The sequence below is a fragment of the Lytechinus pictus genome, chromosome 12 (genome assembly GCF_037042905.1).
Source record: "Lytechinus pictus isolate F3 Inbred chromosome 12, Lp3.0, whole genome shotgun sequence".
In the NCBI taxonomy this organism is placed as follows: domain Eukaryota; kingdom Metazoa; phylum Echinodermata; class Echinoidea; order Temnopleuroida; family Toxopneustidae; genus Lytechinus; species Lytechinus pictus.
Window position 1 is genome coordinate 5,427,717 of NC_087256.1, and position 14,299 is coordinate 5,442,015.

Sequence of the window (14,299 nt, forward strand, 5' to 3'; positions counted from 1 at the left end):
ATCAAATTTCAATTGTTCGACATTTGACATGAATGACCATAGATAATCATTCTTTCTTTTTAATGAACTGTAAAACTTCGGTAAAACCTTACCTCACATTATTCAAAATAAACATTGCATCACATTCGTAAGCAATCTATGCAGATGCATTTGAAAGCAGAAACAAAACTAAACATTTGGCACTTGAGTGAGAGCACATTACACAATCATTACAAAAACATCTTTGAAAGACTAACATTTGGGGGGAAAACAGGAAATTATGGAAAATATTGACAAAATAAAAAAATAAACATAATTGAATGGCTTTACCATGACAAAACAGTTTGTCTTGTCATCATATAAATGATTTTAAGCAGAGAGTATATTAAATCTAAGTAAGTTGTTCATGACACCACACAAACAATTATACCTTGTCTCTAGCTGAATCAAAAGAGTGACATTCAAAGGAAGAAAATAGCATGCACTCAAAACTAGAAATCAGGAAATCAACTTCTCTACACTAAAATCAATGAAACCTATTAAAGTAGCTAATTTTTAGTGAATATTAAGTAATTCTTCTGCCTGCATGGGGAAATATAAATCTGTTAAAATATTGTTCATGTGTTAGTATGTGAATAGCAACAGGCATCCTCAAGGGTGAAAAGCATGAAGCACTAGTGCCAACTGCTTTTGCACAATCTTGTGAATACAGGGAATTTCTACATCTCCAGTTACATCACACATAATAAAACCTGTGCATTATTTGTATTATAAAACCATCCATGTTTTCTCAGATTACACAATGAGATTAATATCTGCTTTATATTACAAAATTTGGGGGTGGGGTTGATCCAGGATTAACCGGGGGGGGGGGGGGGGGGGCTAGGGACCAGTGATGTACAAAACATTTCTAAATGTTTCTAAAATCAATGTTTGAATTAAAAAAAAAAAATTCTACTCTAACACTCTTCTAAGCTATTTTAACCAGGTTATAAATGATCTAATAGATTATAATGAAAAAAAAAAAATACTGGTACTCGGTAAATTAATTGAAGCAGTCTTTAAATGATATCACTAACCAAGTATATCATAATTTGATGATAGTATAATATAATATATTCTGCACTTTGAAGTATCATGCGTTATTTTTCTAATGTACATGATATCGAAATTCATACAAACACACAGAAAGAACTCAAGCTTAAAACACCACAGCACATTATTGTATTAAAGTAAAAATACACAATTAGAAGTTTACATGATTGTAGTACATATTTGCTATAAGGGTATTAAATGTTGATGCCATATCACTCTATTCTTTATAGATATTTGTATAGACAAAGAAATATTCACAATTTAATATCAGCATTAAAATATTCCATATTTATATATATATTTCAGGTATTATTTACAACTCATTGCACATAGTCAACACAAAATCATCTTCAATTGCATGTAACTGCATATTCCTGCGTTTGTTTAGTATTGATAGGTTTTAAGCAGCACACCTTAAAGCTTGTAGTACTTTCAAGAACACCAAATCTCAATTAGCATTTTTTCAATACAATTTAGGCAAAGGGTCCTAATTCCAATCGATATTAAAAACTATAGAATATCATTTGGAACATCTATTCATTCAGCTAATGTATACTTAAAATGTAATCAAGACTTTGTTTAGTGCTTTTTGTTTTAGGGGTTTTATATTTCATTCTTGGTCAACCAAATGACACCATTCAAGTAGCTTATAACAATAGCTAGTCATCAGACAATGATAACAAAGTTTTGTGTTACAGAGCCCAGGACTGGTTAGCCTAGTGGTCAAACATTATAGTTTAATATGACAATAGTCTCTAACTTCACAAAATTTGAGTGCATACAGATAAAATTATTATGTAATGGCTGTTCCCCAACAATTTGAGAACTTGAATGTCAAGTAGGTGAAAATATATTTCAAAGGCATGGCCTTAATTATTATGGTGCATTATGGGGGCATAGTCTCACTGAATCTATTAGAAGCAATTGAACATAAACGTATATTATTAAACATGTAATAGGGCCATAAGGCCTCGGAAAACCCTTACCCCCAATTCCACTCATTGTTACAGAAATAGAAAATTATGCGCTTGGTATGACGTGAACTTGGTAAAGAATAATTATGATTAATATAACTAATTTACAGGTATGATTAAATAGGGTCCTACTCCTACTTATTAGCTTCCATATGACAGAATCAACAAAGTTCATTTATCTTTTCCACAATTGTCCAACTTAAAAGCAATTGATGTTTTTGCTAACAAACAAGATTATAATATTCTGATTGGTCTCCATTAAGAGTACAATGCGACATAAGTCTACGGCAAACTGTCATACAAAAGTTATTATAGCTGATATTGTGTGATTGTATCTCTTCATAGGAAAGGCCCCAGGTGAGATTATACAAGATGCTTTAATAACTTTTTTTTTTAAATCTTCATTTGTCCTGGCTTTTGACATTCTGCTTTGGGTCTAAAGGAGGTTAAATTATTAAACATGTTATCAGTTAGCAATAGTTAACATGTTTTCATCCTGAACATATTTCTTATTAAGTAGACACACAAAGGCTTAAATACTGGAGAATATAGTATTAGTCCAATCACGGTCAGATACAATGGCCAGAGTGACATATTGAGAGAGGATAACTAATAATCACACATCATAAAAAAAATCCACACAATAGGATTGCAGATAAGAGTTAGCAATCCCATTTCGATAGGAAATAATTGGTTATGGTAGGAATGTAAAAGTTAGATTCTTCATATACAGCATTTATATAGTGCATCTATCTAGTTGCCAATTCAGAATATTACCCTGGCTTTGGTACTAACTGCCTTTACCATTGCCTAGTGTTTTCATGAATTTGATTATCCTGGTTACCACTTGATAATCATAGGATTGTCCATTCTGGTAACAAGCAAAGAAGGAACCATGATAATTGCTGTATATTTTGTACAGGAAAAAAAGATGAAGGAATACATAGGTAAAGAACAGTGTTGTACGCAAGGCCAGAAGCAAAGGTCGAGGCCAATATTGTTCTTGGTCTCGTCGAGCAGAATACAGTTGCAGACTCGATACTCAAACCAGGAACTTGGTGCCTTTAGGACTGTACCTCAACCATCAGGATTGGTCTGTGCTAGTCAGGATATGACCACGAAACTGGTCAAAATAACTCGCACAATTTGACCAATCCTTCATGAAGCTATGTCAAACAGTAGCAGGAAGAATACAACAATGGTCAGATGTGCAGCGCAACCATGGTAAAGGATATCATTCCTGCAAGATGGTAAAGGGTTATCAGGCATGATCACAAACAATTACAAAATTAAGCAAAACCTTGGACATAAGCTCAGTTCTTCATGATTATATCAAAAAAACAATTGACAATGATCAAATACTTAAGCCAAGCCATGTCCATAGGCATAAGTTTGCAGAACTGTCGTCGGTAGATTAGACGTTTTAATGCAGACATTTGATTGGTCAGGAGGTAATTGTCATCTGACTTTGTTACCGCCAACCTCCTCCCCAGTAAGTTTTATAACACACAGGTTGCAAACCAGTTCCTTCTCTGTCTGAGCGGCTGGAGCTGAGGTTGAGAAAAACAGAAATACAAAGAGAGAGTATTGATGAAAGTTGAAAATATTGTTTTCCTATCATTTACATACCAATAATGAAACTCCTACCTGAATTCACAAGTTAATTCATCAAGCAATTCTATAACTACATGTTATAACTGAATGGAAATGCTATCAATATTTCACTTATATGCAAATTGCTTTTCAATATGTTGGCTCGACTGAGTGAAATTTATTTATTTGAGAGTGAATCAACTTTAGCATTGATCAGTCTAGAATTTAATGTCAGCTTCATTAATTGTAATTTTGTCTCTATTATCAATTCATCTGATTAAAAAAGTGGTATTGGAACAAGAAGGTACAGAAAAAGAGAGTTTTGAGTTGTTGTAGTCGAGTCACAGGGCAGATTTTATATGGGGGGGGGGGTGTTATGGAGGAACATATTATATCTATGTATGCATGTAGTATGGTTGATTCAGTTTATACAGGCTACCTGTACTCTCGCAATTTGACATGAATTGTAAATAAGAGTAAAATGATAACTGATATCATAGATGAAATAGGATAAGACCATGAGAGAATAGACCAAACAGGCATTGATTCGAAAGAGAAGGATCAGGTCAAGGGGCTATGGGGAGTTTGAGAATTGCTTATTGACTAATGGACTGCTAAGAAACGTCTGCCATGATAGTTGGAGGCGAGGAGCAACGTGAAGCACTGAGTATGCCATAACTTGGGTAACACTGCCATATGAACTCTTTATGACAACAATATGGATTCCCCTCATAACGTCTTTTGCAGGATATTGGATAAGCAATGAAGCTCTTCCTACTTAGTATGCTCAGGGGCCTGTAACACAAAGCTTAGCAATGATCGTAGAACATTTTTCTACGATTGATTGCATTGACTACAATTTACAATCAATCGTGAAAATCAAATGTACGATCAATCGCTAACCTGTGTGTTACGGGACCCTGAACACAAAATAGACTACTGTAATGAAATGACGCAGCAGTCCACGAGTCAACATGCGATTCAAGAATTCTTAAATCAACCAGGGTGACAAACCTGTTGCTCCTAGGGCAGATCTTGGTAGCTTTTTACTGCAGCATTTGGGACAAAAGTCTCTTCCACAGTACCTACAGTATCTCTGAAATATCAATAAAATCATCAGGATCATATACAAAATTAATTGGCCCGTATTCTGATAGCAGGTTTAACTTAAACTCAGGTTTAAAGTTGTGGTTTAAGTATGGATAGCCAATTGTTACATATATCACTAACAGTAGAGATATCATACTTCAGCTCATTTGGCTCTCAAATCATTAATAATTGTCTAGGAAGTATAAATAGATGATTGTCTTCACCATAAATGAATCAGGAAAGAGCACAGTAAACATAGCAAACATACAACTTAATGAACATTTTGATACTTTTGGCTTCCCATACTTAAACCACAACTTTAAACCTGAGTTTAAGTTAAACCTGCTATCAGAATACGGGCCAATAAGTTTTACATCCATAGAAATTTTTATTCTGACTGGCTGTTGAGAAATGGTCAGCCTGTCTCACTTTGGTCTTGTCTATGATCCAAACTTAAGCAAAAATGATAAAGTTCTTGATATCAAAATGTGTTAAAACTTGGAAAATCACATCCATAGTTGTGAGTAGTTATATAGAAGTAGAAAAATCATAGCTACAGCCTATTACAATCTCTACGTCTTTATAAAAGCAATTCTGCAATTGACTAAAGATTGATCTAGATGTAGCCTTTACTACAGGCAAAATAATTGCCATTATAAAACAAATTAGTTTAAGTGTTTGTTTAAATACCTCGAAATGTGAATAACAATAACTAATGTATCTAATCCGGTTCATATACGCCATGGAAAGGAACATGCTGGCAAAATAGCTGCAACATCGCAGCTTTTGTGCAGCTAGCTGGTGAATATGAACAGGGTGACTGCCTTTTTTATGATGTACGGCACAGTAAATAAATTCCAAGTACCATTTCACATCTTAATCTTACCCTTCTCTTCAAGACTGATGTGAAGGGAGTCCCACATAAATAACACATGCCACTTTCAAACTTCTTGGGTTGTTGTTGTTGTTGAGTAGCTGGCGCACTATCTGGCCTGCTATGTGCTGGTAATACTACTTGAGTTGTCTTCATCCTTTTCTCTTTCTGAACTTCTTCATCAGTATCCTCATTCCCATTTACCTGAAATATTGCATAATATTTACAAATAATCAGCGCATTTGAATCTTGTTATATTCTAGATGAGTCGAAACAAAATGTTACCCCTCAAGAATGGCTAATTATTCCAAGGCAATAAATTGTTATTCCGAGTTTAATTCTGAGAGAAGAGTGTTTAATCCAAAATCATTTTATAAAATTTTCTGTAGCATAAGTTCATGCTTGGGTGAGTATTTTAAGAAAGTGCCAAAATCACCTTGTGCCAAAGTAATCAATCTTTTAAGCTGCCATTCTTTACAAAGAAATAGGTAGCCAATGACGTATATCAAGACATAATATCATACCATATCAATGTGAGTATATTATACATTATATTGGTTTTCCAATATGGATTCAAGAAAGGTATGTTACTATAACTTACATCATCGGATAAGGGATGTGAAGAAACAACACGATCGTTCTGCAAACGCGAGTCAGTAGGATCCTGTCAGATAGGAAATTAATGATTTTATTCACCTTGGATATTAAAAAAAATAAGTCTGTTTATGTGCTTCTGCCACCCCCCCCCCCCCTCCATTCATGAAAAATAAGGGTTTACATTAAAAAAATATGGGTTCACATTCGATTTTTATTAGCAGCAGCAAAGAACTTCATTTGCTGTATTCATTCAGTTTCTGACCCAATTCTGGTTAAAACCAGGACACCTTCAAGATGTAAAATTATAAGAGTTTCATTTCAGCTGATTGAATAGTCAAATATCTGAAGGACCAATCCACCTACAAATCTTAAAAAAAAGAACGATAGAGACTGGATACTGTAAAGAGCAATTTAAGCATTTCCTTGAAGTGAACCACACAAAAATCAAAGTTTAGTTAAGTTTGAGAAAATGAAATATTAACTCACATTTTCATTTGAGTTTTTTAGATGATTTGAACTTTCATCTTTGTTTACTTGACTTGGATCCATCTTGATTGTAATCCAACGTTTCATCTTCTCAAAACCTACAGAGCACTGTGGATGGCTAAGAATTAGACAATTTGATGTTGCCATGGTGATCCAACAAAATGGAACATACAGGATGCATAATACACCAGTATATAAAGTGAGGTAGAATCTGTTGAGTGAAAGGCAGAGATTGTTTATTTCCTGAAGGAAAAGTTACAGAAATGCTATGAATTAAAAGAGGATTGAGATTACATGTAGATCAACATTGAAGTAGGATGGAGGATGGATGTCAGTTTGCACCAATAGACAATCAACCAATCTAACGGCACCATAGGATTGACTTAGTACTTTGCCAACACATCAAGATTTTGATGTGCGTTTGCTTTTTAAAATGTGCACAATGAAAAATACATGTTTATTCATAGCTGATATATAAACGCTCTAAATTCGAGTCGTCAAGCTGAAAATGGTAGTTCAATCTGCTTAATTTTCTGCACTCATTAGACGAAAATAAGGTAAAACTGATTACAGCTTTTTAAAATGTGCACAATGAAAAATACATGTTTATTCATAGCTGATATATACACGCTCTAAATTTGAGTCGTCAAGCTGAAAATGGTAGTTCAATCTGCTTAATTTTCTGCACTCATTAGACGAAAATAAGGTAAAACTGATTACAATTTTCTCAGATATGACACTTGTAGATTGAGGTGGAAGACAAGTAAGTGGTAGGTTCAACTGTACTGTTGGTGTTGAGAGCATGGAACCAGCTACTTAAAAAGAAATCTGTTACATTCTTATATATAAAAATAAATGAACTTGAAAAAAAAGAGAGCCAATTCTGTCTGACAAACCTGTCTAAAAGACAAGGATGCCAGTCAGTTTTACAATTATACAGGGCCTAAAAAGGAGATAGAAAGTATGCACTGTAAAACACAAAGCTTCAAAAGTCCTGAAATGTGAAGGTGTATGGCTTGGAATCACAAAATGACTGGCATCTGGTATTTATTGAATTGTGAAGTCTCTACAGTATACTCACAAGAGGGTCTTCCATCTGCATCTCCATAGCAACATATCCTCCATCCAAAGGAGCAACCTGGAGACAGTTGTAAGCCATCGATTAAGATCCTGCATCATCTGACAATATTCACTCAACAGTTCTCTCTTCCGCTGACTGTCAATCTCCAGCTCTTTGTGCCTAATTTTCTCATGATGATTCGTTGCCAGGCAACCATCTCCACCAGGCAATGATGTTGCTACTTTGGGTGGAGAAGATGATGAAGGAATCTTGGCTTTTTGAGAATCTCCTGCTTTTGTTACCTTCGGATTGCTTGAGCCAGGTGTTGGAGATTGTACTTGTGCAGCTGGTGATGGCAATGTTGATGCAGATGGTGAGGATGAGGAGGAACTTGAGGATAGAAGATTCCCAACATTTTTCTTCTTGGAAGAACTATGTTTCTCTGTCAGATATTGGCTGGTAAAGGTCAGGTACCCAAGACTGGCGATAACAAACAGCATCAGAAAACATACTACCAAGAGTTGCCCTGTTTGTCAATGAAATGGAAAGAAACAAAAACAAATTATGTAAATTCATCCATGATTGCCAGATCAGAATGCATTCCACACCCCAGTTCTAAAATGTTAAAAAAGCTTCTTAGCATCTTATCAGATTGTCACTTCAATATACACAATGAATAAACCAACATGATTGTAATTCTTACATTGGATCTATATCTTGTTATTTTGAAATCAAGCAATGAATTTTATTACCTATGACCTAACCATAAAGTCTAATCAGTTCATCTTCGCTCCTGCATATTTGCATGGGCCACATTAAAAGGTGATTTCTCAAAAGTTCATTAGCTATTGGGATAACAAGATATTTTCAAGTATATAATGACCACTGTGACCTTTAACTTATGATCCTGAAATCTTAAAACACTATTGGTTCCATATACATGAGCAAAATTTGAAATTTATCTGTCAAACACTTATTAAAGTCTATTTTAAGAACAGATATAGTACAAAAAAATGCCTGCTGTGACCACGTACATTCAGAAAAAAATGCCTGCTGTGACCACCTTTGATGGATATAGGCATAAAAACAAGAAACTATTAAAATTATAATTGTTTATAGTCAATTTTAATCATATCAGATTGCTTTTTATTCTATGATTTATGGTAGAATCTCAAACACAAATCTATTCAGTTATTGCAAGAATTGATAGCTATCATATACCAGCAATTATAGCAAATACTACACCTTAAATCGTCAATCACTTTCGCCATGCAGCTGTCAATTTTGCACATCAAGTCTCAACTTTCAAACATCAAGAAGGGATACAAGTATGATTTATTGCTAAATATTTCCTTCATTTACTAAAAATAGAAGATCAACCTAAATATAGACTTGTGATAAAAAAAAAAATGGTTATATCAAAGCCATCCTGACTCATGTGCATTTTTGTGGCACCATAAAGTCATCTACATGGCCCTCTTATAAAGATAAGTGAAATTATCAAAATTAATTCTTAAAGAGCTTAAAAGCAGAGATCTGTAATACCTGTCGTCAAGTAGAAGGAGAAGAGCTGGAGGATAATCCAAACACCGATGGTTAGGATCGGGTAATCCCAGCTGAGGAATAAAAATTATACAGGGTGCACATAATATTGAAAATAACAAGGAAATCAAGTTACATGTTCATTTACATTGAAAAGGAAAAAGTTTTAAATATAAACCACATTGTATCTCTTATAAACTTATGCTCAGTGCCAAACATCAAACTGACCAGGCCCAAATTAAGTCATTTTTAGAGTGGTCACCCAAAATCTGCAAGATATTATCAGTATCAATTGTACAGTTTACCTTCATCAAGGTATCGTGATCAACAGAGCACACATGATTTAGACATGTGTAGGCCTACTCATTAAAGAAATTTGAGCGACGTCATCTGAGGTAGAATTACCAAAACTACTTTAATAGCTGAGCCGGACTGACCAGGCATAAAATTGTCTTAATCTGGAATTAATCATGTTGAACTTGACAGTTTGGCAGTGGGGCCAAGTAAGACCCAGAAGTAGGACCAAGTAAGACCAAGAAGTAATGTGTTTTATAGTGTCACATTAAAAGTCACAGAAATGTGATTGTGTGATGCATCATTGTGAAGATTTTCTTCTCAAGAAATTCACTGTATGTTACGTAAAATCTATTTAAACCAAAAATTTTATCCTGTCACGTGGCTGTAGAGTTTTGAAGAAAAATACATTGTAATAGACTACTAGAACTGTCAGATTGTGTTTCAAAATGCCTACATGTAATTAATCTGGCAAAGGGTTGAGAGTAAAGAAGCACTACTATCTAGAGATTAAAATAAAGTTAAACATGTACTTGTAAGTTGATGTAATGTAAATTCTTTAAGTACTACGTAGCTCATATTTTCACAATTCTGTTCGACGATACTAACATCTATGATCTATTGTACTTTGAGACCAATTTATAATAATCAGTTTACCTTGTCTTCAGCATTTCAACATAATTCAATCAGGAACCTTACCTGAAGATAGTTGAGATGAACTCATAACACAGGACGAGAGGCCAAGACAACATTTGAATATTCCTGTAAGCATCTACAAGCTTTCCAACATCCCTATTAGGCTTAGCTTTCTCATAAACAACACGAGAGTTTGATGTTTTGGTTGTGTGCAATCCTCTTGATGAGGCAGGAGAGAGATTTGATCTTGTTGACGATGGTGGGGAATTGGAGAGAATTGGAGGTGTAGCAGGTCTCTGGTTTGATCTTATCACTGGTCGATGGTGGATACTGCTAGAGTCTGCCATAGCAACACAGAAGCTGACAGATAGTAACCGGTCTTTATCATTTACATCCTGTTACCAATATGATGGTTCCTTTTGATTTCTTTGGATTAAGTTTTTATTCCTGAATTCTGCAAGATAATGAAATGAAGAATAAAAAGGATAACAGCATTAAATCCACAGTCAAAACAGTGTTGTCCTAAGCACAGGGCGGCTGGACTAGCCTTCGATTTGATTTGATTATGGACTTTATAGGTCAGTGGTATAAAGCACTCATCCAATGTACAAGGTTATGATATAACCTTGTTCTCTGTTACTACTCCCTGTGGATGGAATAAGGTTGGCAATGTTTGGCTTATTTTCTCTTTTTCTTGGAGATAAACACTTGATTTTTTTTTACACTGTCAGTTTTTACAACAGCTAGTCATCATATAACTTGGCTGTAAAGTAAATCATTAAAATTATTTTTTTCTCCATAAAAAATGTAGATTGTTTAGTGGCAATTAAGAAGAACTTTACTTTCAACCTATACATATAGAGGACCCACACAAAAATATGCTCAAAATCAACGTTTTTAAGCGCTCTGATGAATAAAAAAAAAGATCCCCAGATAAATAATGAAAAAGGGCGACAACATTATGAACAGTAAGTAGATAAAAAAAAATATTTGCATCGCCGATAACTATGAATCTCACTTCGATGCTAAAATATTCCGCACGCTAGACCAGTTGAAGCGGGATTTAGCATTGAGGTAAGATTCATGATATTTATCGGCCTCCTGGCTACGCATGCTGCGATGCCACTTCTGGCTTCCACAACACACAACTTCCATGGCTTGATTTTGACGAATAGTGCATTGGTTTAACGTGCATAGATTGTGACTCTCCTATACACGGGACCAACATTTGCGTCCTTTCCGATGGACGGAGTGTTTTCCAACTGCATTCCCAGAAGGAAAAACCAGTTCCACTGGACCAGTTAGACCAGTAGAATTTTAACTGGTAACTCTGGAAATTGGAACATCGGTTTACTGGTCTAACTGGTCATACTGGTCCAGTTAAAATTTTACTGGTCCAGTTAAAAATTAAACTGGTCTTGAATTACTGGAATTTTATACTGGTCTTTTTTCTGGTGGTTGTTACTGGTCTCACTTGTCTTCATACTGGTATCCAATTCAAGCTGGTCTTTACTGGTATTTTTTACTGGTCTGACTGGTCCTCGAACTGGTCGAACTGGTCGAACTGGTCCTCGTACTGGTCTTACTGGATCAATTTATCACATGCATTTGGTTTGTTATATACTATAGTCAGTGAAATGTGATGGAAAAGATGGTTAGTAAATTAATGTTTCTGCTGTTATTTTAAATTTGATATATGAAATTACACGTTTTCATTGTGAATTAGTTCACACACTTATTTGGAAAGTTTTTAAACAACAATGAGTGCCATTGCATGGATATTCCATTCTAAATCCTGATTTTTCTTTTTAAAATAGGAAATATGCAAATGAGGTAAAACACGTGATCAGCATCATCAGAATTACTGGTATTACTGGTCTTGACCAGTTCAATTTCAAACAATGAATTACTTTAGACCAGTTGACTATATCAGAGGAATATATCTTGCTTTGATCTTAATCATAATTAAAGGAAATAATTATTTTAATGATAATGTTAATACTTGATAATTATGATAATATTAATAATAATAATTACAATATCAGTAACAACGATAACAGTAATAAGAATGATAACAACAATGATCATAATAATCATAATGATAATAATTATGATAATTATAAGAAGAATGATGATAACAATGATAACGATAATAACTTTCTCTGAATTGCAAGATTCATATTCCATAATTCGTCAAATGATCTGACTTGAAATAAAGTCATTATTTATTGGACCAGTAACACCAGTTTGATGAAAAACAATTTAACTGGTATTACTACTTTGCTTCAACTGGAATGCAATTGTTTGAACTGGTCTCCAGTTGATTTTTACTGGTCCAGTTAAAAATCAACTGGTCCAGTAAACATATACTGGAAACCAGTAAAAATCTACTGGAAACCATTTATTGGACCAGAAACACCAGTTTGATGAAAAACAATTTAACTGGTATTACTATATTGCTTCAACTGGAATGCAATTGTTGGAACTGGTCTCCAGTTGATTTTTACTGGTCCAGTTAAAAATCAACTGGCCCAGTAAAAATATACTGGAAACCAGTAAAATTCTACTGGAAACCAGTAAAAATTCTTACTGGTCTTACTGGTTTTTCCTTCTGGGTTCACACCTGCACTGAATACAATGGTGAGGCACGCTAACACACAACGCTATAGCATCAGATTTTTTGTTAGACGCGTTTCGGCATGAGCAGGACTCGAACCCCTCACGTTGAGATCTACGATCTTATCCGAAACATGCGCTCTAACCGACTGAGCTACGCTGCCTCCCTGTAGTGGGTAGCTTCAGGTCCCCCTCCCCCATTGGCTGAATGGCAAGTTCCCCCAAGTCTGCGCACACGTGTATCTGCGCTATTCTACTATAAGAAGATACGCAACGAACACAAACTTTACACATGCAATACATGAACAGATATTCATTAAAAAATCTGACTCAAAGTGGTGGAAAAAATAATTTTGGGCATTCAATTCCATGTGACAGCCTCAAAATGCAGCCTTTCTCATCAAAATCCCTGAATCGTGTGCAAAGTGAATGGGTGCGCAGACATGGGGTACCATTTCATTTTTCAATCTGAAGTGAAAACGAGTGCCCGAGGTTTTTTCCAAGAAAATCCTATAAGTATTACGTTAGACATGTTACTGTTAGATCTATTTCTTTCAAATTTTAATGAGATATTTATAATTTGGTACACTTAGTCTTAGTATTGTGATTGTCTGAAAGATTTTGTGAAATAAAAAGAAATTCATGTTAAATCTTAACTCAAATTGTCAGGTGCGCAGACTTGGGGACCACCATCATTATATAACCTCGTTCCTGGCCTGGATGAGTGGTCCCCGTTCGCATTTTTTTCCCCCGGATTCCCCCATAATTTCCATTGCATCAAACAACGCCTAGCTAGCCTGCGTTGAAGCGGTACGGGTCAGTCACTGCGCGAAAAAACGGCAGTGCAGCTGTGAGGGGAATGATTCCTGCCTCAGCCAAAAAAATCCACGATAACTTATCTTGCAATCTCTATAACCATCACAATTATCTATAAACAAAATTCACTTTTAAATATACGGTACCTCCTTGGGCTTGGTTATACCAGATCCATGCCACCATTCAAGGCAGCCTCGGACAAAGCAGGATCATTTCAAGTGAGAGGCGTTCACAAATAACGTAATGGAAATCATATCAACGTAAATGACCATCTATGGAACACCAAATGCACTATGGCGCTGGCTGGGCCTAATATTATTTGATAATCTTGCAGGACACAAACACACACACGAACTGAACACACACACCCTCACACACATTTTTCGTTCTAATAATATATTTCAGACACCTTATTAATTTTTACATTCAATTTTCGTGGGGGAGAGTTTCATGCGCCATTTAAAGGTCAAGTCCGCCCCAGAAAAATGTTATGTGAATTCAAACTAGCATAATTACATGCTGAAAATTTTTATCAAAATCGAAATTAAAGTAAGAAAGTTATGACATTTTAAAGTGTTGCTTATTCCTCACATAACAGTGGTATGCAAAAGTCAGTGACATGCTAATGAGACAGTCGATGATGTCCCT

At 35.0% G+C, this 14,299-nt stretch overlaps 1 protein-coding gene across 1 annotated transcript; it reads right to left on the reverse strand.

Moving 5' to 3' along the window:
* Positions 1 to 325: 325 nt before the first annotated feature.
* Positions 326 to 13,941, reverse strand: LOC129273418 (protrudin-like). Its single transcript, XM_054910445.2, has 9 exons — positions 13,798 to 13,941; positions 10,283 to 10,673; positions 9,293 to 9,363; positions 7,769 to 8,273; positions 6,688 to 6,898; positions 6,206 to 6,268; positions 5,617 to 5,808; positions 4,656 to 4,737; positions 326 to 3,598 (listed from the first exon to the last, which is right to left on the reverse strand). The coding sequence occupies exons 2-9, from the start codon at positions 10,564 to 10,566 to the stop codon at positions 3,507 to 3,509; spliced, it is 1,500 nt and encodes a 499-aa protein (XP_054766420.2). The 5' UTR covers positions 10,567 to 10,673; positions 13,798 to 13,941; the 3' UTR covers positions 326 to 3,506.
* Positions 13,942 to 14,299: the final 358 nt, after the last annotated feature.